The sequence below is a fragment of the Neovison vison genome, chromosome 13 (assembly GCF_020171115.1).
Source record: "Neovison vison isolate M4711 chromosome 13, ASM_NN_V1, whole genome shotgun sequence".
Lineage (NCBI taxonomy): Eukaryota > Metazoa > Chordata > Mammalia > Carnivora > Mustelidae > Neogale > Neogale vison.
In genome coordinates, this window is record NC_058103.1 from 134,300,766 (window position 1) to 134,325,928 (window position 25,163).

A 25,163-nucleotide genomic window follows, 5' to 3' on the forward strand; every position below is an offset into this window, starting at 1 on the left:
AAAAGAATTCAGTTCCTCAGTGGCATTAAACACGTAACATGTTTAAAACAGCCACACGGGGCTAGAACTCGTAGCTACCATACTGGATAGAGCTAACCATTTCCATTGCCACAGGCAGGCCAACTGGACAGCATATGTTAGATTCTTATGATCTAACTTAGATCTAACTTAGAGTGTTATTTCTTTTGGGGCTTTGGTCTGCAGACACAAAGTGGTAACAATGTCATCTTTTCCTTTTCATAAACGCATAAAATCCAAATTACAATTCACCTGTTCATACGATTTCTACTCCCAAGTTCAGTTCCAAGCAGGAGAGCAGATCTTTTACAAGGTCAAGTGAACTCCTTAGTTGTACCTCAGGACAACTCTACCCACAGTGTCTCTGTTCCTCCATGATAATGACTCAAAGGGAAAGACCAGGTGAGGAAAAGGGAGTTTGTGAAGGAGTGCAGCAGAGGCAAAATCAAACATTTCGTTGATCGACTTGAGCCTCGGGTTGGATGTTGAGCTCTGAGACACATACATGACTAGCCGTGGCGGAACAGAGAGAGTGGCTATGTCCACACACAGACCCATATCCCTGCCAGAAAAACAAGGCAAACGTACACCACCACGCAAGGTGGGTCACATATTCCCAGGCTTTCCGAAGAAGTGCCCACACCAAAACTGGTCAGGAGTAGAAGCCATGTGGTCCCGGGACAGTGGCACCAAATCTCCCATTGATGACAGATCTTAAGAGCAACTTCCGGCATCCTCAACCCTGCATTACTTGGATCCCTCAGTAACACTGCTGTTCGTCTCATGTTGGGTCACACCAGGGAAGCCAGAAGAGCAACACTAAAACATGGAGCAACAGCTTCACGATAAAGCACCAATTCTAGGACACTTCCACAGCTATGGGACGTAAAGGCCAATGCTGTCCTAATTCTTCAATCAGAAGTCCATGAAAGCCTGAATGACTATGTGAGTGACTAGTAGGAACTGCCTTGTTCTAACAGAGATCTTTGAATTTAATAATTTCTCCTCTCTCTGTCCCTTCCTACATTTCCACTCTCAGCCTATCTACCCCTATTATTTTCAGTAATGGGCATGAAATCTTGTGATAAAGAGCTTTCTTTTTACTTCCGATGGATGAGGCATGAATCATGTTATTAATAACTTCGTAGTAAGCAGGGCTGACAGGAATTATTAGCATCTGCTCAGTAAGTTGTAAACCCATGAAACCCCCCCCCAAGAAGATGAAAATTTCTTAAAAATGCAGTAAGAGTAATAATTAAATTACATACTTGTGACTTCTTGTAAGAAATCCAAACACGGTCGACTACTTCCAGAAATACTTATTGAAACAGCCAGTGGGGTCTGTCCTTCATAGTTCCTTGTGTTTGTGTCTGCTCCATAGTTATATAACATCCGTGCACAGAGTACATCATCTCTAAGGGCAGACAAATGTAAAGGAGTCTGTCCATCTTCTAAGCGACCCAAGTTTGTGTCTGCTCCTCTCTGAAGGAACATTCGGCAGTAAGAGTGATTGCTTTTGATCACCGCGTATCGCAACAAGAAACCGTTCTGGATGTCGATGTTGGCATTGTGGTCCAGGAGGATCTTCACGCAGCTTGACCTCTCTCGGATGATGGCGAGCTGAAGGGGGGTGGTGCCTTTATCGCTGAGCGGGTCGACCTCAGCCTTGAACTCCAGCAGGAGTCGGACAAATGAGTCCCTACCATAGTGAGCAGCCACATGGAGGGGAGTCCAGCCATCATTGCTTTTGGCATTAATAATGTCGCTCCTGTATTCAGATTCTAACATCAGGCGTGCGATCCGGGCCCGGCCGTGCATGGCTGCGTAGTGAAGAGCAGTGAAGCCTCCGATCAAGTCCTTAACTGTTGGATCAGCTAGGACGAAAACCAAAATGAAAACATTAGTGGACTCGAAGACAAAACAATAAACTCTACACCATGGCACAGAGCACTCAAGACCATTCCCAGGAAAAAAATGTGAAATGATTGAAGATTATAATGAATGTTAAGTACTTCTTTCTCAGTTTAATTGAAGCATAGTTTTCACAGAAAATAAATTTTGGTAGAAAGTCATCAAACCTGGGTTAACAGAATGAAAATGACCTACAGAGTATTTAAAAGATAGGCAAAAAGAGAGAGTTCAGATTGCCACAGCCCCTCTCTGTCCTAATTTAACCAACTGCTTTTGGCTACTCGGCTCTCTCATTTCTGTATTGTTTCATGTTTCTCTTCGGTTTTGAACTTTTTGTTTTATTTTCTCTTGTGCTTCTTGGTCTTAAAGAGAAGCATGTGTAGCAACATCTGCTGCTCTAAAGGACGGATGTACTGTGGTCTGGCAGGCTGTGTTGTTTTAGGGTATATTAGGTAAAAAAAAAAAAAAAAAAATCTTCTGTGGTCTGCAGAAATTCCAAAGCATGTAAGATATATGTTAAGTGATCGTGATAAATCATTTTTTGTAAGATAAAAGGCTATTCTGTAGATTCTTAGTTTTATAAGAATTTTGGAATTTCTAAGAATTAAGCAGCACTTTTTTTGTGTGAAAAACTGGGAGAAACCTCAGCCCTGTAGAAATTTTTTCTATAACAGTTCCAAAATGCTCTCCTAAACGGACTGCTTTCTGGAAAGAGAGAGAGAGAAAGAAAGAAAGGGAAGCCACAATTGACAATCTGCTGTGTGACTCGAGTCACAGACTTTTGTCACCTGCCCCGATCTTCCCTGAAGCCAAGGGTCAGTTTTGTGTAGCTCTCATTCCACTGGCCTTCTCGGGCAGTGGGGAAAAAAGGGATAAAAAGTGTTCCCTCCTATTAGGTAGGTCACGTCCTAGGGACCAGTAATCTTAGGTGAAAATAAATTGGTCAGATCTAACCATCTAGGATTAAAATGCTCTCTTCTTATAAAAAAGTCACCCTTAATTTCTGGTTTGTTCAAGAGAAATTCGTGAGTGTTTTCCAAACACAAAAAGCCTCCACAGTTATAGGACTAAAACACTCCTGTGCTGTTTACTAAAATGTTATTTAGTTCTCAACTATATGATGACAGCTGGGTCCCTTAGAAAAATATATGAGGCAGAAAACTACATATATAATATTAATACTACTGAAAAGAATAAAAAATATCATTAAGAAGTAGTTGCTAACAAAACCTATAACAAGTTAACGTTTTTAGGAAAGCTGCATCAGTTGAATTTCTAAAACCATTTAGTATAAACTGACACTACCCAGTGATCATTACCATTTAAAGAAAATAAGAGTATTTTATCTGCCTTGGCCTTCTCTTAAAAAAAAACAAGCAAGCAAGCAAGCAAGCAAGCATGTTTAAACAAAGCATTTTGCTGCCACCTACTGGTAAGGCACAAACTTAAGTAACAAATATTTTCATTTTGGCAGCTTATGCTGAGCCCTCAAGTCTTGGACATCTACCTCCCTTAAAATATAGAGACTAAGACAGGCATGAAATCTAAAAAGACCCCTTCTATCCAAATGAAACAATGAATCTTGCCGAGACTTCCATTTCTAATCTATACCTGACCAATCAGGTGCTTCTTTCTTAATCTGTCAGATGGAAAAATACCTTCTTGCATTTCTCCCACCTTTAGGGGTGTCTTTAAAGGTGCCAGCAGTCTTACGCGCATCCTATACTCGCTCCATTGGACAGTAAGATTGAAATTATGTTACAAGAAATTGTGCCAGCATCTTTGGGTTTCCACTTTAGGTCTTTTTTAAGTACTACTTGCATTTTGGTGCTATACTGAGCTAGGAAAAACAAAGATTAACAGATACAAGGATCTGCTTAGTCTCAGTAAAAACCATGAAAATGCATTACAGCACATGCGGAAAACACAGCCGAGAAGAAAGAGCTAGAAATTAACAATGCATAAAATCTGTATACTTACTGTCCTCAAGGCATTAATAGGAGACAGAAGACAAATGAAGATGCAAACAGAGATTAATTTAAGGATTATTACAGCTAATGCAACAGATAAGGAAAAGATCTCATTTGTAATTAATAACAGGAACTGTACAACGCCTAGATAAAAATTGAGTAAGAGATGTGCAAGGCACATGTGAAGACACTTCTTTGATTGAGCTGAATTCCCTTCATCTGTATCTGCTCAACTGTCCCTTCATCAGAACAGCTTTCTCTGAACACTAACCGAAGCCCCAGCCACCTTATTACTTTGTCCCCTTAGCACGCTTCTGCCTTCTTGCAGGTGCAGAGATCAAATAAAATTTTATCACAGATGCAGAGATAAAATTTTTAAAAATGTTTATTTTAAACAGGCTTTAGTAGTTTCAAGAAATCCATTTAAGTCTACTGAAAAATTTTTAAAGTGTATATGAATAAAAAATATCTCCCACCAATATGACTTTTTCCCCCAACTACTGAGGTACAACTTTACTTAGGTACAATAAAATTCACCCACTCTGAGTGTAGAGGTTGATGAACTCTGTCAAACTGTAGACAGCCATGTAGCCATCACCACAAAATATTCCCACCATCTCAGAAAGTTCCTTCCTGACTCTTTACAGTCAATTCCTTGCACAGACTGTGGGTCTCAGGCAACCACCACAGGCTTGCCCTTCTAGAATGGTGTATAAGTGAAATCATACAGCATGTAGACTTTTGTGTTTGACTGATTCCACTTAGCATGACGTTTCTGAAATACACCCACGTTGTTGGTGTGTATGTATCAAAAGCTTATCCTTTGTATTGCTGAAGAGTATTATATAATATGGATATACATTTAGTGAGGGATTTGCCAGCAGATGGACAATTGCATTATTTCCAGTTTGAGGCTATTATGAATGAGGCTACTGTGAACATTCACATACCAGTCTGTTGTTTTTCATTTCCATTGGGTAAATACCTGGGAAAGAACTACTGGGCCACCTGTTAAAAGTACATTTAACCTCCCAAGAAATTGCCACAATTTTTCTAAGTGTAATATTACACTGTGTAATATCATAATTCTCTCAACAATACTGTATGAGAGTTATGGTTCTACATCTTCACTAATACTGGCATCATCAATAATTTTAATTTTATTCCTCCAGAGAGTATAAAATAGCAAACTGCTGAGGTTTTAATTTATATGACCCTGATGACTAGTGACACTGGGCTTATTCAGATATTTTCTTCTGTCAGCGTCTGTTGAAATTACTCATTTTTACTAAATTGTTTTTTTCATTACTGAGTTTACAATTCCATTGCATATATATTCTGATACAAGTCTTTGTCAGCTATGTTTTGCAAATGTTGTCTCCTAGTATCCTGATTGCTTTTTCATTTTCCTTTTTTTGAAGAGCAAAATGTTTCAATGTTGAGGAAGTCAACAGATTTGTCTTTTACGGCTTGTGCTTTTTGCATCCCGTTTAAGAAACCACATTGAGATACCACCTTGCACGAGTTAGATTGGCCAAAATTAACAAGACAGTAAACAAGTGTTGGAGAGGATGTGGAGAAAGGGGGACCCTCCTACACTGTTGGTGGGAATGCAAGTTGGTGAAGCCACTTTGGAGAACAGCGTGGAGATTCCTTAAGAAATTAAAAATAGAGCTTCCCTATGACCCTGCAATTACACTACTGGGTATTTACCCCAAAGATACAGATGTAGTGAAAAGAAGGTCCATCTGTACTCCAGTGTTCATAGCAGCAGTGGCCACGGTCGCCAAACTGTGGAAAGAACCGAGATGCCCTTCAGCGGACAAATGACTAAGGAAGATGTGGTCCATATATACAATGGAGTATTATGCCTCCATCAGAAAGGATGAATACCCAACTTTTGTATCAACATGGACGGGACTGGAAGAGATTATGCTGAGTGAAGTAAGTCAAGCAGAGAGAGTCAATTATCATATGGTTTCACTTATTTGTGGAGCATAAGAAATAACATGGAGGACATGAGGAGATGGAGAGGAGAAGGGAGTTGGGGGAAATTGGAGAGGGAGACAAACCATGAGAGACTGTGGACTCTGAGAAACAAACTGAGGGTTTTAGAGGGGAGGGGGCTTGGAGGGTTGGATGAGCCTGGTGGTGAGTATTAAGGAGGGCACGTATTACATGGAGCACTGGGTGTGATGGGTAAACAACGAATCATAGAACACTGAAAAAAATAAAATAAAATAAAATAAAATTACCAAAAAAAAAAAAAAGAAGAAAGAAAAAAAATCTTTGCCCAACACAGTGTCACCTAGAATTTGTGTCTTCTTCTAAAAGTTTTGCATTTTTAACTCTTACATTTAGGATAATGACTTACTGATAGCTGACTTCTGTGTAAAGTGAGATCAGATCAAGGTTTATTATTCCATACAGGTATCTAGTTGCCCAGGGCAATCTGTTATAAAGACCACCTTTTCCCCAGTGATTTATCCTTGTGCCACGGACAAAAACCAATTTACTATACAAAGTGTGGGTCTTTTCCTAAACTCTGTTCCGTTCTATTGACCGAAAAGTATATTCATACACCCATACTGGAGTGTCCTGATTACTATAGTTTTAACGGAACTTACGATAGTAGCAGGTAGTACATATCCCCAAGCCTTTTTAAAAACTGCTTTGCTCAATAAATATTTTTTATGTATTTTTTAAGGATTTTAATTTTTATTTATTTGACAGAGAGAGGCACAGCGAGAGAGGGGGAACACAAGCAGAAAGAGTGGGAGATGGAGAAGTAGGCTTCCCTCCAAGCAGGGAGCCGGATGTGGGGCTCAATCCCAAGACCCTGGGATCATGACCCAAGCCCAAGGCAGATGCTTAACTGACTGAGCCACCCAGGCACCCCTAGCCAATAAATTTTAGAATCAACTCATCAATTTCTTCAAACAAGCCTGTGAGATTTTGACTAGAACTCCACTGACTCAAAAAATGGAAACCATCCCCAAATACTTGAGGTAATATTGATTCTTCCAAACATGAAAAAACAGTATCTATTTATTTAGGTCTTCTTTAATTTCCCTCGGCCATGTTTTGTACTTTTTAGTGTATAGGTCTTGCACATCTTTCATTACGTTACTAAATACTTTAAGTTTGGTTGTTATAATAATGAATTTTTTTAAAATTTCATTTTCCAATTATTAACTGCTGATACAGAGAAATTTGATTACATACTGAGCTGTGTAAATTCACTAGTTAAATTCACATTTTAGTAGATTTCTTATGCTAGTCTACATACCCAATTATGTTCTCTGCAAACAAAGACAGCGTCACTTCTCCCTTTCCAATCCATAGGATTCTTATTTAAACAAGTGTTAAATACAAATGGTAAAAGCACACTCTTGTCTTGTTTCTGATCTCAGAGGGAAAGCATTCAGCAGTTCACCATATAGTATGATGCACATTGTAGTTTTTCCTAGGTGCCTTTCCTTAGGTTTTGGAAGTTATTTTCTGCTTCTGGATTGCTCAGTCTTTATGATGAATGGGTATTTTATAGGGTCATATGCCTTTTCTGCACCTATTGAAATGATCACTTGGTATCTGTACTTTTATTCCATTAATAATGTAAATTACCATGTTGAGTTTCAAATCTTAAACCCTGCATTCTTGGGGTAAACAGTACTTGGCCATGATATAATATTCTTTTTTTGTACACTGATGGCTTAGATTTGCTGGTGTTTTGTCAGGGATTTTTGTATCTATCATCACGAAGGATACTGGTATGTAGTTTTCATTTCTTTCAATGTCTATTTGGTCTTGTATCAGGGCACCACAGTTTGGAAGTGTTTCCTCAAAGAGTCTGGGAAGCAATGTTATTGTTTAGTCTTTCAACATTTTAAAATAATGCAACAGAGAAAGCAGCTGGGCCTAAAGTTTTCTTAGTGAAAAGTTTTATTTATGAACTAAGTTTCTTTGATATAGGACTGTTCAATTGTTTCATTCCTCCTTGGATCAGTTTTGGCAATTTATGTCTTTCCAGGAATTGGTCCATTTCTTCTAAATGGCAAAAAGGTGTTTGTTATATTCCTATCACCCTCTCAATTTCTGCAGGATCTATAAACAGTTTTCCCATGCTTAGTTCTGATTATGTGTTTTCTCTCTTGCTTCTTCATCAGTCTGGCTGGAGATTTATCAATTTCGTTGATCTCTTCAAAGAGCCAATTTTTGCTTTTTTTGTTTCACCAATTTTCTCCATCATTTGCCCCCTTTTTTTAAGATTTTATTTATTTATTTGACAGAAATCACAAGTAGGCAGAAAGGCACGCAGAGAAGGGAAGCAGGCTCCCTGCCCAGCAGAGAGACCAATGTGGGGCTCGATCCCAGGACCCTGAGACCATGACCCAAGCCAAAGGCAGAGGCCTAACCCCACTAAGCCACCCAGGTGCCCCCATATGCCCATTTTTAATCCCACTGATTTCTCATCATTCACTCCTATTCTTTCTTTGGGTTTAATTCCAACAGGACATAGAAGCTGTTCCAATATAGCCCTCTTTACTCTCCCCTTCTTTGTGCCACTGCTGTCATATATATTACATATTTATACAGATGGATTTTTTTAAGACTTTATTTTATTTATTTATTTATTTATTTATTTATTAAAAGAGAAAGAAAGAGAGGGAGAGAGAGAGAAGTGAGGTGAGGGACAGAGAGAAGCAGACTCCCCACTGAGCAGGGAGCCCGACATGGGGCTCAATTCCAGGACTCCGGGGTCACCACCTCAGCTGAAAGCATGTGCATAACCAACTGAGCCGCCCAGGTGCCCCCTAACGGCAGTCTAATGCTTGTCTTATGCTGTTGTCTTAAAGAGATGAAAATTGGGGAAAACACATTTATACTGTCTAGCATGATTCTAAGGTGGGCTCTCCCATAATCCCTGCCTTTTCAGGTCCATGCCTTTGTGTACCTCTCCCCTGGAGCTTTAAGCAGGACCTGTGACTTCCTTCTAACCCAAAAGAATTTGGCAAAGGTTATGAACTGTCACTACTGTGATTGTGCTATGTTATATGAGGTTCCATCTTGCGGGCAGACTTGCTACAGTGACTCTCACTGCTGACTTGATAAAGTAAGGACTGCTAGTGGGAAAGCCCATGGGACAGAAGCAGCAGGTAATCTCTAGAAAAAGGTCCACAAGAAGTTGTGGCCCCTAGTCCTACAAGCACAAGGAAACTAACCTGGTAACAACCTGAGTAAGCTTGGAAGCAAATTTTTCTCCAGCCTATAGATGAGAACATTCTGGATAACACCTTTAAAGTACAGGGTAATAAATGTGTGTTGTATTAAGCCATCTGTCAGTGTAATTTGTTACACGGCAACAAAAACAAAATACACTGTTTTTAGATATACCCGAGTAATTACTTTCACCAGTGATCGTTATTTTTTTCTATGAAACACAAAGGACAGTTTTGCTAGATGCAAACTTCTGGATTGATAGGTTGTTTTTGGCAGTCAGACTATGTCATCCAGTGGCCTTCTGCTGTTTCTTATGTGAAATTAGCTGTTAATCTTATCAGGGAATTCTTACACATAATGAGTTACTTCTCTGGGTGCTTTCAAGATTTTCTCTTTGTTTTTGGCTTTCCATAGTTAGACTATTTTGTGTACAGTTAGACTATTTTGTGTACAGGTGACTTTATCTTACTCAGAGTTCACTGAACTTTTCAGATGTACAGTTTAGCATTTATCATTAAATATTGAAGTTCTGGCCATGATTTCTTTAAATATTTTTTCTGCCTCTTTCTGTCCTTTCTTTTCTGGCTCTCTCATTAGGCTTCATGCATATGTCAGTATTCTTGATCCCACAGGTCTATGGGCTCCAATTTTTTTTTTTAAAACTTTTTTCTATATGTTCTTCAGACCGAATAATGTTTCTTGATCAATTTCCAAGGTCACCAATTTCTTCTGCCAGTTCAAATCTGCTGTTAATTGCTGTAATAAATTCTTGATTTTGGTTATTGTACTTTCAACTGGAGAATTTAAACTTAGGGACACAAACATTCAAAGATATGTAAATTCTATCTCTTTATTGCGAGGTTCTATGATAAGTCACTGTCATCGTGTTTTCCTTTAATTCTCTGGACATGGTATCTGTCCTTAGCTCTTTGAACACATAATGGATGCTTTGAAATTCTGTTAACTAAGTAAAGCATGTGGGCCCCTTCAGACACCTTCTATTAGCCAGTCTTATTTCCTGTGTCTGAGCTATCCATTCCTGTTTCTTAGGCATGTCTCACAATTTTTCTCAAAACTGAAGATTTTAGGTGATATTGCAGCAACCCTAGATTAATGAGGAACACCTTAAAAGTGAGGATGGGGTGGGATGCTGCTGCTGTTTGTTTTAATGAAATACTCAGACTATTATACAAAATCTGTGTTCTCAGGTGTATGCAGCCTCTTATGTCTCTGCTCAGTTGTTAATATTATTAAATTCTGGCTTCTAGGGGCCACTCCTAAGAATAATTTATGTTTGGTTAAGATAACTATTTCTGACCAATGACTGGTCAGAGGTTGTGCTTAAACATCTTATAGAGCAAGTTCCCCGCACTTGGGCAACGTGGTTTGTGGACAGGCTGAGGTGGACATTCAGTCATCAGGGAATTTAGGAGTGTGCCCCTGCTCTCGTTTCCTGGTCTCAGGTTCAGCAAGGGAGGAGCAGATAACCGGGGTCCTCTCTGGCCTTTCTTAAGCATGCATGTGGGGGCGCTTGGGTGGCTCAGTGGTTAAAGCCTCTGCCTTTGGCTCAGGTCATGATCTCAGGGTCCTGGGATCGAGCCCCACATCGGGCTCTCTACTCGGCAGGAAGCCTGCCCCCCCACCCCCACCCCCGCCACCGGGCTGCCTCTCGGCCTACTTGTGATCTCTGTCAAATAAATAAATAAAACCTTAAAAAAAAAAAAAAAAAAGCATGCATGTAGCCTTCCAAATTCCCAAGAAGCCCAAATGGCTGTCTCTTCCTCCAGGTCGCCTATTAAATGTGAGGGTCCTGAGTTGCTTGGCCCAACCAGTATCACAGCCTCAGGGAGCTGTGTCATTGGCCCTCCCAGATTGTTTGTCACCTAAACTGACACCACTGTTATTCTCAACGATGCTCCAAGCACAGGGCATTTTCACTGAGTGCTGAAAGCAGGTCAGCCCACTGGCAGCAAGGAGAGTGCTGGCTCTCGTGATAACTGCTGCAGAGATTGTTGGGGGAAAGGAAGGGCAGATGGGCGCAGCCACTTTGGGTTCAATTTTTTCTTATTCAAGTTTCTTATGGTGAAATTTAGATAACTGATTTAAGATCATTCTTCTTTTCTACCAGAAGCATTTGAAGTTATCAATTTCTCTCTAAACGCCACTCTAATACATCCCATAAACTTTGATATATTGTATTTTCATTATCATGCAGTTCAAAACATTGTTTTTAATTGCCAAACATCTGAGGCTGTCCTAGATATTCTGATAAACTTCCACTGTAGTCAGAGAACATATTCCTATAATTCTTCTATTTCTTATAATTCTTATAGAATTCTTACAGTTTCATAAAATTTGCTGAGACTTCAATGTGAGCATATCATTTATCTTTGTGTTCTATCATTCTGGTATTCACACATGAAAAAAATGTATATTCTGAAGGTGCTGGGTGCAGTTTTCAAAGATACCAATTAAGTCAATGAGCTTGATTATTTTTCAGATTTTCTCTAGTTGTTGATTTATTTATCTAGTTATTCTATTAATTGCTGAGAGATATAAAAATTTGCAATTATGACTGTCAAACTGTCCACTTTTTCCTTTATTTATCAAATTTTTGCCTCAAACTGGGCTCTTTTATGATGTACACATCTATGATCCACATACCTCCTGATGAATCTGTCCATTCTGTCACTGTCTTTCTTTAGTTCTGGTAACAGTTTATGTCTTAAAATAGATTTTATATGCTAGTAACATAGCCACACTGGCCTTCACTTAATTACCATTTGCAAAGTATATCTTTCTCCATTTATCTACTTTCAACCTAACTGTCTCGCTACAGTGAAAGCGAACCCCTCGTAGGCAGCATTTAAGTGAGTCTTGTCTACTCCTTTTAGACAATTTCTAGCTTTCAACTGGAGTGTTTTGTCCATTAATGTTTAATATAATTATTGCTATAGTTTAGGTTTACCATTTTATTATTTGTTTTCCATTTGTTTCCTCTATTGTTCCCCTTCTTTCCTTTACTGCCTGTTTTGTACTATTAGACCATTTTTTAACATTTCATTTTAATGTCTCTATTGACTTTTTGGCTATACATCTTTACTTTTTTTTTTTTTTTTTTTTTTTTTTAAACTGGTTGTTCTAAGGACTGGAATATATACCAACCTGACCAAAATCAGAACCAGGATTTATACAATGTTATGTATCCCATTTGCATTTAAAAGGAAAATCCTAGAATCAGGAAAATACACATATAACCATCATACCCTAGTTTACTATACCTGTGATTACCCTTGAAAAAGTTTTGGGAAGCACCAAATGCATTTAGCAAAGTTACATAGGAAAAGAATTGCTTGGAGCTCTAAAACATTGTTATGCATCGTGTTTTAAGTATTAACACAGGAAAGAGAGGCAAAAGTGATGGAGGAAAGCAATGTAGATGATCATCTAAAACTCTGCTAATAATTCACCACAGAATAAAAAGTTGGAAGGTCAGATAGTATAATGTCTTCAAACAGGATTTCACCTAGAAACTATTTTTTCACTAATGAAAAATGTTAATTTAGTAAAGCAGCAGTGGGAAAAATAAAACAAAACAAAGAAAAAAAACCCAGCATTCCATGATAACTACTCTCAACACTGATGTTAGACTTGCAGCTTTTCTTCTATACCTTTCAAAAAATTACATATAAGTGTAGTCATAGTCTAATAACTTAATCTTTGTTTGGGCTCGAGAATTTTAAAAATTTTGTGAAATGACGGGTGAAATTTTCAGACAGAAAAAAAAATCTCTTCACTTAGGATGGATTTCTTGAAATAAATTAATTAGAATAAAATTTACTGGACAAAAAGATCTCCCAATTCTAAGGATCTAATATATACTCCTAAACTGCTTTCTCCAAGTACTTTCATCCATTCCTACCATTAACTTTTCTGTTTTATCACACTTGAGATATCGTTTGCAAAATCTTTCATTTTTGAAAAGCTAAAAATAATTTCTTACCACACTGCTATGGATTTCTTTGGTTTATCCCTTATCTCCCCAACTTATTTGATGTATTTCACCATGAGGATTTTACCTACGATATCAAGAGGAGCCCTGAAATGCTTTCCTTAGGTTCCTATGCGGATCTGCTCTACAGATTTAACTTCTAGAGCTTCAACTGACTGTTCTTCAGGTCAGTGACATAAACACTGAATCTGAAGATATATAAACACACCTAAGATCAGGGTTTCTTAAGGTTATTTTCTTAAAACGTCCAACATGATCTTAGAATTTTTAGAAAGATTCCAAATGGGAAAACGAAGAGGAAAATAGTAATAATTGAGGGTTTCTTATAATTCCCACTATTATAGGACAGACTCCTCGGAATAACAGCATACTGAACTGGTCAGAAAGATTATCGGGATTTGTACTGATATACTATTATATGCATTCAGAAACTCTAATATGTCTGGGCATCATAAAACCCTAAGTATTCATTTTGAAGCATGATATCTGAAAGCACAGGTACACCTTGTTTGACTGTATTGTGCTTTATCACACTTTTTACAAAAGGAAGGAAACCTGCATCCTTGAGCAAGTCTTTGGGCACCATTTCACCAACAGTATTTGCTCACTTCATGCCTCTCTCTATACCATAAGTGGGTAACTCTCATGGTATTTCAAACCTTTTCATTATTGTTCTATTTGTTCTGGTGATCTGTTACCAGTGATGTTTGATGTGACTATTGTAATGGTTTGGGAGCTCAATACACTGTAACTGCATAAGAAGTGAAACTCAAGCAATAATGATCAGCCAAAATCCCATCTCTCCCCGTCTTCTCAAGCCTCCCGATTCCTTGAAACATAACAATATTGATAGTAAGCAAATTAATAACCCTAAATGGCCTCTAAGTCTTTAAGTGAAAGCAAGAGCCATGTGTCTCTCACTTTAAATCAAAAGCTAGAAATGATTAAGCTTAGTGAGGAAAGGTGAGTCAAAAGCCAAGATGGGCTAAAAACTAGGCCTCCGGTGCCAAACAGTTAGCCAAGCTGTGAATGCAAAGGAAAAGTTCTTGAAGGAAATGGAAAATGCCAGTCCAGTGAACCCACGCATGATAAGAAGGCAAAACAGCCTTACTGCAGATATGGAGAGCATTTCAGAGGTCTGGACAGAGACCAAAGCAGCTACAACATTGAACTGAAGATAGCTAACTCACTGTCTTCAGTTCTGTGAAGGCTGAGGGATGTGGGGAAGCTGCAGAAGCAAAGTCCAAAGCTAGCAGAGGTGGGCTCCTGAGGTTTAAGGAAACAGGCCGTCTCGTAACATCCAAGTACAAGGTGAAGTAGCAGGTGCTGATGGAGAAGCTGTGGCCAGTCATCCGGAAGACCCAGCTCAGAGAATTCATGAAGGGGAATACACTAAATGACAGATTGTCAACGTAAACAAAACTGGCTTCTATTGAAAGAAGGTGCCATCTAGGACTTACCATAGCTAGAGAGGAGAAGTCAACGCCTGGCTTCAAAGCTTGAAAAAGACAAGCCAACTCTTGCTACGGGCTAGTGCAGTTGGTGACTTAAAGTTGAAGCCAATACTCACCATTTAAAAAGTCCTAGGGCCCTTAAGAATCATGCTAAATCCACTCTGCCTGTGTTCAATAAAGAGAAGAACAAAGTCGGGTTGACAGCACAGCTGTTTACCACAGGGTTTACAGACTATTTTAAGCCCGCTGTTGACAGTAACCGCTCAGGAAGAGAGATTCCTTTCAAAATGTTACTGCTTGTTGACAATGTAACTGGTCACCCAAGAGCTCTGAAGGAGGTGGACAGTAAGGTTAACAGTGTTTTCATGCCTGCTGTCACAACATCCATTCTCCAGCCGATGGATCAAGAAGTAATTAAGATTTTTAGGTCTTATTATTTAAGAAATATCTTTGTAAGGCTACAGCTGCCATACACAGTGATTCCTCTGATGGACCTAAGCAAAGAAAACTAAAAACCTAGAAACAATTCACCCTTCTAATTGCCACTCCGCATTGTGATTCATAGGAAAAGTTGAAGTATCAACGTGAACAGGAGTTTAGAACAAGTTGATTCCCACCCTCATGGATGACTGCCAGGAGTTCGAGACCTCAGCAGAGTCAGTAACTACAGATGTGGTGGAAACAGCAGGAGAACGAGAATTAGAAGTGGAGCCCGAAGATGGGACGGAGCGGCTGCCACCTCATGACCAAACATGAATGAAGAGTTGCTTCTTGGGGATGAGCAAAGAAGGTGGTTTCTGGAGATGGGATCTACTCCTGGGGAAGATACTGTGAACGCTGCTGAGATGACAACCAAGGACTTAGAATGTGACATAAATTTTGTTGATAAGGCAGCCGCAGGGTGAGAGAGGACTGACTCTAATTTCGAAAGAAGCTGTTGGTAAGATGCTATCAGACACAAACAGAGAAATGGTTTGTGTAAGGAAGAGGCAATCGATGTGGCGAACTTCACAGCTGTCTTATTTTCAGAAATCACCACAGTCACACCAGCCTTTACAACCACAACCCTCATAAGTGGGCAGCCATCAACACAGAGGCAAGACCCTCCACCAGCAAAAGGACTAGGACTGGCTGAAAGCTCCAGTGATGGTTAGCATTGAGCAGCGAAGTCTTTTCTAATTAAGGCGCGCATGCGCACCCACACACACACATTTTATATATACATATACATATTTTTAGGGGCGCCTGGGTGGCTCAGTCAGTTAAGTGTCTGACTCTTGATTTTGGCTCAGGTCATGATCTCAGGGTCCTGAGATCGTGCTCTGCAGGAAGTCTGCTGGAGATTCTCTCTCTCTCTCTGCCCCTCCCCTGCCGGCACGCATTCTCTCTAAAATAAGTAAATAAAAGAAAGGTTTGTGTATACTTTTTAAACACAATGCTATTGCACCCTTCACAGTGTCCAGTACAGCGTAAACAGAATTCTTCTACGCACTGGGAAACCAAAACTTCACTGACTTGCTTCGCTGTGATACTCACGCCATTGCCGCCGTCTAGAACGGAATGGCTACACCTCCTGGGCACGCTGGCCAAGCCGCCAAATATAATTTACCTGCACAAACTGATGTTTCACCTCTGTAAGGTCTACCCTGGTAGCTACTGTTAACATGTAGCTACTGAGCCCTTGAAACATGGCCACTCGGACTGCAGAGCTTAATTTTTAAAGTTCATGGAAACGTAAATGGGCCAAGTTTCAACAAGAAAGCAAGCCGCCCCAATTTTATTTTTTACCCGCTCTGAAATATAGACAGTATCAGCTAACCACGTCAAACTCACTCCTTTTCTCACTGAAACTGGGTTCCTCCCACAGTGGTCACCAGTGTGGCTTCACATGGCCGCTCCCTGACCAGGCTTCCCCGGTGGTCATGTCGCGGGCACCAGGGCTCGGTCACCCACTGCCTGTTATCTCTGACTGTTGTTAGCGCCCTGTGATCACTCATTGGTGGTTTTACTGTGCAGATTTAACAGTGGTGAGTGGTCTTACTAAACCTCTATGTTCTCCTTTGTTGTTGGTCGTGGTGGTGGTTTTTTAATTGCATTTGGTTAACTTTCCCCTGTTCCCTCAACCAACAGCAACCTTTTTCTCCCTCAGGCCCCAAAAGTCTGTGATCTTGATTCCTTTTCCCTGCCTTGGCATGTCCAATCAATCTATCCGCAAAGACTGTTGCCTCCCCTTTCAAAACCTACCCAGAATCTGACCACTTCTCAACACAGGACTGCTACTGTCTACACTGAGCCGCTGGCAATTCTTGCCTGAATTATTCCAAAGCTTCCTGATGCGTCTTCCCGTTTATCCTTGGCTCCTCTACATGACAGCTTTCTCAAGCCAGATGAGCCCTTCAGGAAGTTCTCCTCATTCTTCAGTTGAGAGGCCTGCGATGGTTTTCCATTCTCAGTCGCAACAAAGTCCAAAGTCTTTTGAGCCTTCAAGGACCTGCAGACCACATCAGCTGATCAGACGGTCTCTCCGACCCAGTCGGCCCTCTCTCCCATTGCTCTCGCTGTCGTCCTCCTGGCTTTTTCTTCAAAGTGCTAAGTATGTTCCCATCCCTGAGTGTGTGCGGTACTTGCCTGTTTCCTTTACCTTTAACATTTTTCTCCCAGATATTCTCATGGTTAGGTCTTCTTTCCTGCAGAGCTCAACTCCAAGGGCACACGGGGAGCCTTCCCTACATACCTCATTTAAAACTAAATCCTGTGCTTCTTGATCCCTTCTCTGCTTCCTCTTTAATCACAGGGCTCATCGCCACCTGACACTGTACATGTCACTGTCAATTTCCTCCACTTAGAAATGTGCTGTGGCAGCAGGGACATTAGGCGTCGCTGTGTCCCCAGCACTCAGAAGGGTGTCTGACACATGGCAGGTGCTCAATAAATATGTATTTAGGGTCGGGTGTAGGCAAGTGAGACCACAGTCCCAATCAGGGAGCAGGGACCCACCTGCTCTTGCCTGAGATCTCAGGCTCTTTCCCTAAGATCACATACCATCACCAGTGAGCTTGCTAAAAATCTGTCTCCGCCACTCCTGTCAAATGGCCCACCACGGTCCCTGGCAATCAATTTTGGATATGCTTTCATCATAATGAACTCTTCTCGGTTCCTAAAACCAAACGTGCTCCCCTTCTCCTTCTACCCTTCACACTCAGTGTCCTGTGGGTTTCAAATAATCCCACATCTCTGTCCTTCTGGTGCCCCATGCTTGCCCCGCCTTTCAAGCCCTCAAGTCCAACCATGCTTTCTCTAGGACAACTCCTTCCTGGCTGCCCCCACCTCCACTCCTGTAACAGCGGGGCCCCTTTTATACGTGGCACTCAGGTGGCCCTGCTGGAACTGCACTGTGTCCCTATAGGAGACCAAACACAATCATGGCTAAGACCATGGGTCTCAATCCTAGCTCCAGTACTTACGGGGTGAATGGCCTGGGGCAAATTACTTCCCAACCTCTGGCTCAGTTTTCTCGATGGAAAGACTACTCCTGACCTTTATAGAATGGTTGTGAAGAATCAGGCTAGTGCTAAGTGCAAAGTAGTAAATGGTGGCTCTGAATCTACCCACCCAGCAGTCTATGAAGTGCCAGACGGCTAGCACAATGTTTGCTCACTCTGTATCTCAGTGCCTGGCCCGGAGCCTGGCATATGGTAGGTGCTCAAGAAATATTTGCTGAATCAATATGTGAATGTGTGATTTACAGTTTACCAACTGGCCACCTCATCTGTCTATATGAATCCTCTCTCCACTCTCATGGGAGGGGGGAGTAAGGAGGGGAAAGGAAGTGAACCTCTGTTTCCTATGGGTTATTCTGCTCACTCACTCTTTTGAATCTGACTTCATTTCCCCTTGCTATCCATCACGAAAGAAGCTTATTAGGAGGAGGGGGCCAATCTGACTGGAGGTGTTCAAGCTCTTGAAGAAACTGTGGTTTCAGGAAAAGAGCAGGTGTGATGAAGTCAAGCCCTTTTCTGATCCCACCACAAGGCTGGCCCATGTTCAACTGCTATTTTTCAAGAAAGCATCAGTCTGGTCTTCATAAGGCTGGGGAGCAATCCTTTTAGATAGCTGACACTTGTCTCCTCGCTCTCTCATAGAGAATGAATTGGATATGGGCTCTACCCTCAGAAGTTCCAAACTAACAGGAGTTACACTGAATACCACAGGAATTAACCACTGGGCTGGGGACAGGAGCTGCAGTAAAAAGGTACAGAGAATAACATCCCATAACAAGTCTGGATGGCAAGAGATTCCCGAGGAAGGGGTGTGACAGAGAAGTCGGAGTGAACGAGGGGAGTGTGGCAGCAGTGGGGTGAGCTGGGGGACTCAGCAGGTCCTGTGCAAAGGCCTCTGAGCTCAGTGAACGTGAATGAACACAGAGGGCCTGCGGCTCGGAGATGAAGCTGAGACCTTGCCAGGCCATGTAGATCACAGGAAGGGCTTTGACTAGTACCCTAAGAGAAGTGGAAAACTTTCAGGGATAGATTTGAAAAAGGAAATATGTGCATTTTCATTTTTTATCACGCATCACTCTGTTCGGAGACGGGCTGGGAGGGAGCCAAGACTGGAAGCAGAGATGGAGAAGAGCATCGCGGTCCTGGTTCCCTTCCCCCGAGGTGGAGCAGTGCCTCCGACGGCAAGAGAGGAGAAGATATGGCAACTGTTTAGGAGGAAGAAAGTCAAGGCTGATTTCTAAATTGCTGGCCTCACAGGCTGTGGTGTGAGCCATGAACATACAAGAGGCTTACCTGGCAGCTGGACACACGGGTTGCGAGGTCAGAAGGCAGGCCTAGGCCAAACACAGAGCACCCTGAAGCATTACACGTGGCCAAGGGGACAAGGGAGGAGGAAGTTCCTTCTTCTGTTAATGTTTCCAAGCTGATACATAACGTGCTAGGAAAAAAGTACACCCCAAACCTCCTAATTCTGCCACGGTAACAGGAGTGAGTAAAAAAAATGGTACTCTTCAAGAACTAAAGAGAAGCTTCTCCAAAATATTTAGTTCTGTTGTTTTAAAATGTTATGCGAAAACATAAAGGGCTAAAACTGGCTAAGATATCCTTAAAGAACAAGGAGAGGAGATCTGCCACCCTCCCCTACCTCCGTCCTCCAGAAATCAAATCTTATCACGGAGCGATATTAATTACAACAGCTATCATAGGGACTCAGGGTTCCACCAACAGACACTAGACTCAGTGGAACCACACACACATGAAAACTTTATATCTGAGCTGGAATGACATAGCAATGGGGACAGAAGGGATGATTTAGGCTACCTTTACGGGGAAAAAATATGAAATTCTACCTAACCATCTCATACCATACACCAAAACCAATTCTATGCATCCATCCAATTCATCTGTCCAATACGTCTACCTAATTCTGGACAGATTAAGGACCTAAACGCCATACAACTTTTTAGAAGAAAACATAGGCAAATAATGATCTTTGGGTATGACAAGATATAAAAAAGCACAAACCAGGGCCCCTGGGTGGCTCAGTTGGTTAAGCAACTGCCTTCGGCTCAGGACACAATCCTGGAGTCCAGGGATCGAGTCCCACATCGGGTTCCCTGCTCAGCAGCGAGTCTGCTTCTTCTTCTGACCCACCCCCCACCTACCTCATGCTCTTTCTCTTAAATAAACTCTTAAAAAAAAAAAAAGCACCAACTGTAAGGGGAAAGAAAAATAAAATTCACCTACGTTAAAATGTAGACTTCTGCCCAAAAACATATGAACATGACCTCAGAAATGTGAAAAAGCTAAAGACTGAGAGAAAATTGGTGCACTGTAGATCTAACAAAGAGTATGTGAACAATTCCTACAAATCAGTAAGAAAAGGCCCAGAAAAGGAGCCCAGTCTTGCAACGTTTTGTTCCTCAAATGTCATTCCTGGGGGCGAAAAAGAGAGAGAGAGGCCAGCAAATGACACAGAGAAAGGGCAAACCATCTGGTGACACATTCCTGACAAAGGCCAGGGAACAGGCACTATCCCACCTGGTCAGTAAGGACAAAGCCATTCTAACCTTCTTCGGAGAACAATTCGTCGAAAATCTATGAAAAAAAATATACTTCACATCCCTTTGATTTGGCCATTGCAGTTCTGGAATTATCCAAGAGATAAACTCTTTCACATATGTTAAAAAAAGAAAAAATGAGTCAAAGACATTCTCTGTAATAGATTCTAGTAGCAGAAAAATAAAAAATCAGAATGTCCAACAATGGAGGATAAGTTTAAAGAAAATTACATCCATGCAATGGAATTTGAACATGTTAATACAGGACAAGGAGCTATCACTTAGCTAAACTGCTCTGTGAAAAAAAATCAAGATGCAGCACAGACTATTAACAAAAAAGGAACAGGCTAGAAGGTGGAGGATGGATAATTACGTACACCTGTGATCTCTGCAGGGACGCGCAGAAACAAGGAAGACGGACCGCCCCTGGGAAGGAGACTAAGGGACAGGCTCTAAAGGCATTTTTCCCTCACCGAACAGTCCAAAATACCTTTCGTTCAGTTTTTAACCACATATATGGACATATCATGTTCTCAACAAATGAAATTTCCTGCCATTCTCAAAAAAAAGAGAATGGTTTAAATAAATGACAATATGCCCATACTAATAATACTAATAAAACATTGTATTTAGCAGCTAAAAAACAAACAAACAAAACAACAACAACAACAAAACCCACAGAATAAATCTACATGTATTACAAAACAGGCACAGGGTTTTTCCGGGGTAATGAAAATGTTCTAAAATAACTTATGATGATGGAGGGCCAACTCTATAAATATACTAAAAGCCACTGAACTGTATGCACATTTTAAATGGGTGAATTGTAAGGCATAGGAATTCTACCTCAATAAAAGCTACTAAAAAATACCTACACACACACGTGTGCACACCCTGCCCCCAGCCACACAGAGGGGAGGGTGGGTGAGGAAACTCGGTTCAGTAAACTAAGGCCCCCAGGCCTTAGAATTTGGGTTTTATAAAGTTTTATGGGGACACAGCTACACTCCTTCATTTCCAAACTATCTATGGCTGCTTTCATGTTATAAAAGGGCAGAGTTGAGTAATTATGACAGAAACAGCTGGGTTTGCAAAGCCTAAAATATTTACTATCTGGCCTTTTACAGAAAATGTTTGCCAACACCTGATACTAAAAACAAAGACCAAAACAAAACAAAACAAACAACCTAAGTTACATAGCTGAGTGAAAAACAACTGTAGGAAAACAGGGTCAGTATGATATCCTTTATGTTCTAAAATCACACACAACATGACATATTTTCAATGAGTACACGTAATAGTGTCAGGAAGCGATCCCCAACTCATACCTATGGTTACTTCTGAAAGGGGACAGGCAGAAAGAATTGGGAGTTGGGTGAAGGGGTCTTTGGCTTTATTTGTAATTTGTCTGAAAATTGTTTTATTTAAGGAGACAATATCACCTGAGTAACTTTTTTTTTTTTAGTTAATTTTTTAAAAGCAAGGCTGGTAGCCGCAGAAAGTAACAGGACTAGGTTGGATTAAGACAGCGAACTCTGATCTTGGTAAGCACTGTCAGAATTTTAAGTGTTCTGATCCTACACCTACCTTTCAGTTTTTTTCCAACCTTTCTCCTGTTCCCTTCCCTTTGGAAGTGAGCTTTCCAAGGTTCATGGTGAAACGAGGTAAGGGCAAGAGGAACAGGAGGGCTAGAGGGCAGCTACAAAGGAGGTGGACTGTGAATGGCTGGGCCCTGCCCACAGTCCACTGTTCTAGGGATCTAGTCCCTAGCAGGGGCCCCTGGCATGTGTGATGACTCAGTCTCGGGCCTAGCAGTGCCCTGTTAGGGCTCCCGCTCACAGCCCTCATATTCCCAGCTTGACATGATTCACAAGGCCCTCACCAGAGCCCTGGGGCTTCTAGAGATTTCTGTACTTCAAGGAGTTTCCAAGTTTGCCTAGTCTTGTAACACAGTACACCTTAAAAATGAAACTAACTGATTGTGTCAGGGGGCAATTCAGGCCCCAGAAGGGCACGTGTGGAACATGAGTCCCAATAACACTGCTCATGCTATCATTACAAAGATCAAATGGGTACAAATGATAAAAGACATAGAAGTCCATCTCTGGAAAAGAAAGTAAGCAGAAATTCCACTGGGAAAAAAAGTCAACTAGTTTAGGGCAGTTATTACAGTTACTATTAATTATGGAAATTGTTAACTATGGGAATGGACAGTTTTTTGAAGCAAAAGCATAAAATGCCAGAGGTGGTTTCCAACTCTGTGTATTTAAACAAAATGAGACCTCAGCTAACCTGTCTTCTAACCTAGACTATGTACAATTCTGGAAAAGATAAGAGCTCTAAAACAGCAATAAAAGAAAGCATCCAAAGGTTTTTTTTTAAAGGAAGTAAATTCAGAAGACAGGATACTACTAAGGCCATGATATTTAATTTAAAGGAACCTGTGGTAGGTGGTAGGTCTCTGCACAAGCAATTACCAAACGGGAAACTTGTGTAACTCTCCAATCGTGGGTCCCAGTGGGTCCCACGGCCACTTCTGCTTCTGAAACAGGGTAACCAGATAACACGAAGGGTTGCTGGGAATACCTGACTGCATTTAAACTACAGGGATGGGGGAAAGCACAATCACCAGGCTGCTCTCTCAAACAATCTGATTTTGAAAAGACTCCGCATAATTGCAACGAATCTTCACAAAGAAGAGGATAAGAAGTTGGGTGCTAATGAAAGAGAAGCAGTAAATGTTATTATATATATGGGCACGTATATTTTAAACTAAATAGAATTTAGGTTTCTCCTTTGCAAAAAAGGTTTGCCTCTGGTACACTCACCTCCATGTTCTAGAAAGACTCGAACACATCTTTCTTTCCCTCGCGCTGCAGAGAAATGAAGCAGGGTCCAGCCATTAGCATCCCGGCCATTGGGAGAATAGCCTTGTTCTAGCATCTTCCGGACTGTGTGAACATCCCCAGCGGCCACTGCAGCCTGAATCTGCAATTCTTCCTGGAGCTCAGGGTTCCTTCGACAGTGGTGGTGTAACATCCTAGCTGAGTCCGCTTTTTACAAAGGATTCATTAGGTCACAGGGAACAGCCTTTGAGGGGAAGCAGAATTCATGAACGTTAGAATATGTCCTCCTCATGCTGTGTCTGTTAAACAGCACAGGATTTTCCATTGTTAAATTACCTAAATCCTAGTAATGTCGTCTACCCTACTACAACTAATTAACATGCACCTATTATGACCAAATTTCCCTAAGAATATAAAAGATTTCAAACAAAAAGCCAGGCATAAAGGTCTGGATTGCTGAAACAGGACAAAGATCCCATGAGCGCAGCAGCATTATTTCAGGTAGAATGGAAGATGATGTTGGTCAGCCAGAAAATGGGAGACAACAGAGGAATTGGATTTGTTTGATTTCCCTAAGGCACAGAGTTATAAACCACTCAAGGATTCTATCACAGATCCGTGAGTGAATATGGGGTGTCAAGGGGACAATTCATAGACTAGGATGGCTACAGACCTTCAACTATGAGAAGCAGTTATAAAAAAATAAAAATAAAGTAAAAAACTCTAGGTGGGTCCCCTAAAGTATTTCAACAATATTTTATTTTTAGCCCCAAAGGGTGAAAGGTTTGGGGAGGGAGGGGAAAAGGCAGTGGGTGGGGCAAATTAAAGTAAAATGCAGAAACAACATGTATTTTTTCCTTTTACTTCTTTTTCTCTTTCTGTCCTCCCTACTCCGTTATTTGATGCACGATTAACCATCCCTCTTTTTCTGCCAGGTGTCTTTTCCACTTTCCTAATTTCAGGTTTCCAGAAGTTTGCCTCTGTAAGAGTGTAGGGTACCAACATTACACAAAATACTTAAAACAATGTAAGAACTGAAACAAGCTGTTGATTCACCAAGTGAAAAAAAAAATCATTTTAAATAAAAAGGAGTGTACTGAATTTCTGCACTCCCTAATAGGTCACAAAGGAGGTATGCACTCAGACTCAATATAAAATGAGATCTCCTTCCTGTGAAGAAGGAAAGTCCAAATAACTGGTGAAAAGTGGTATCTTACACATGTGTGTGCAAAAACTTTTGCAGTACACTTTTAAACTTTACAGAAGCTTAAACTAACTTGCTTCTAAGAAGCCATTCCATCTGGGCTAATTTTAAGGAATAGATTAGACTCATCTCCTAATTAGTAGGCTTTCATTTCTAAAAATAAAAAGTTATGTGATAAAGTCCTTTAAAGACATTTTGGTCTCCTATGTAGGTTAGACATCTTGGGATAATCTTGTTACCAATAATAATTTATCTTGTAAAATTCCTTGTTATAGATTGTACCAAGGTAAACTTAAGCCTGACCTAGGTCAAATCATCATAGCTTAAGAGTTGAATCAAATACCCTATGTTGTTTTACTCAATGAAAATGGTTATTTTAAACTCTTACATATTACTATTAAGTAACATAAAGGGAGAAATTTCCTGATAATTTGTTTTCTTAATAAACATGATTTCCCCCTTATCTC

The 25,163-nt window shown here is 40.8% G+C and overlaps 1 protein-coding gene across 1 annotated transcript in view; it reads right to left on the reverse strand.

Moving 5' to 3' along the window:
* The window catches only part of ASB7 (ankyrin repeat and SOCS box containing 7), a 49,385-nt gene that overhangs the window by 15,137 nt on the left and 9,085 nt on the right, over nucleotides 1-25,163 (reverse strand). Inside the window, exons 4-5 of the mRNA XM_044230327.1 lie at nucleotides 23,475-23,736; nucleotides 1,287-1,892 (exon numbers count right to left, since the gene is read on the reverse strand). Coding sequence (XP_044086262.1) covers nucleotides 1,287-1,892; nucleotides 23,475-23,685 — 817 coding nt within the window. The 5' untranslated portion in view covers nucleotides 23,686-23,736. The remainder of the gene's footprint in view (nucleotides 1-1,286; nucleotides 1,893-23,474; nucleotides 23,737-25,163) is intronic.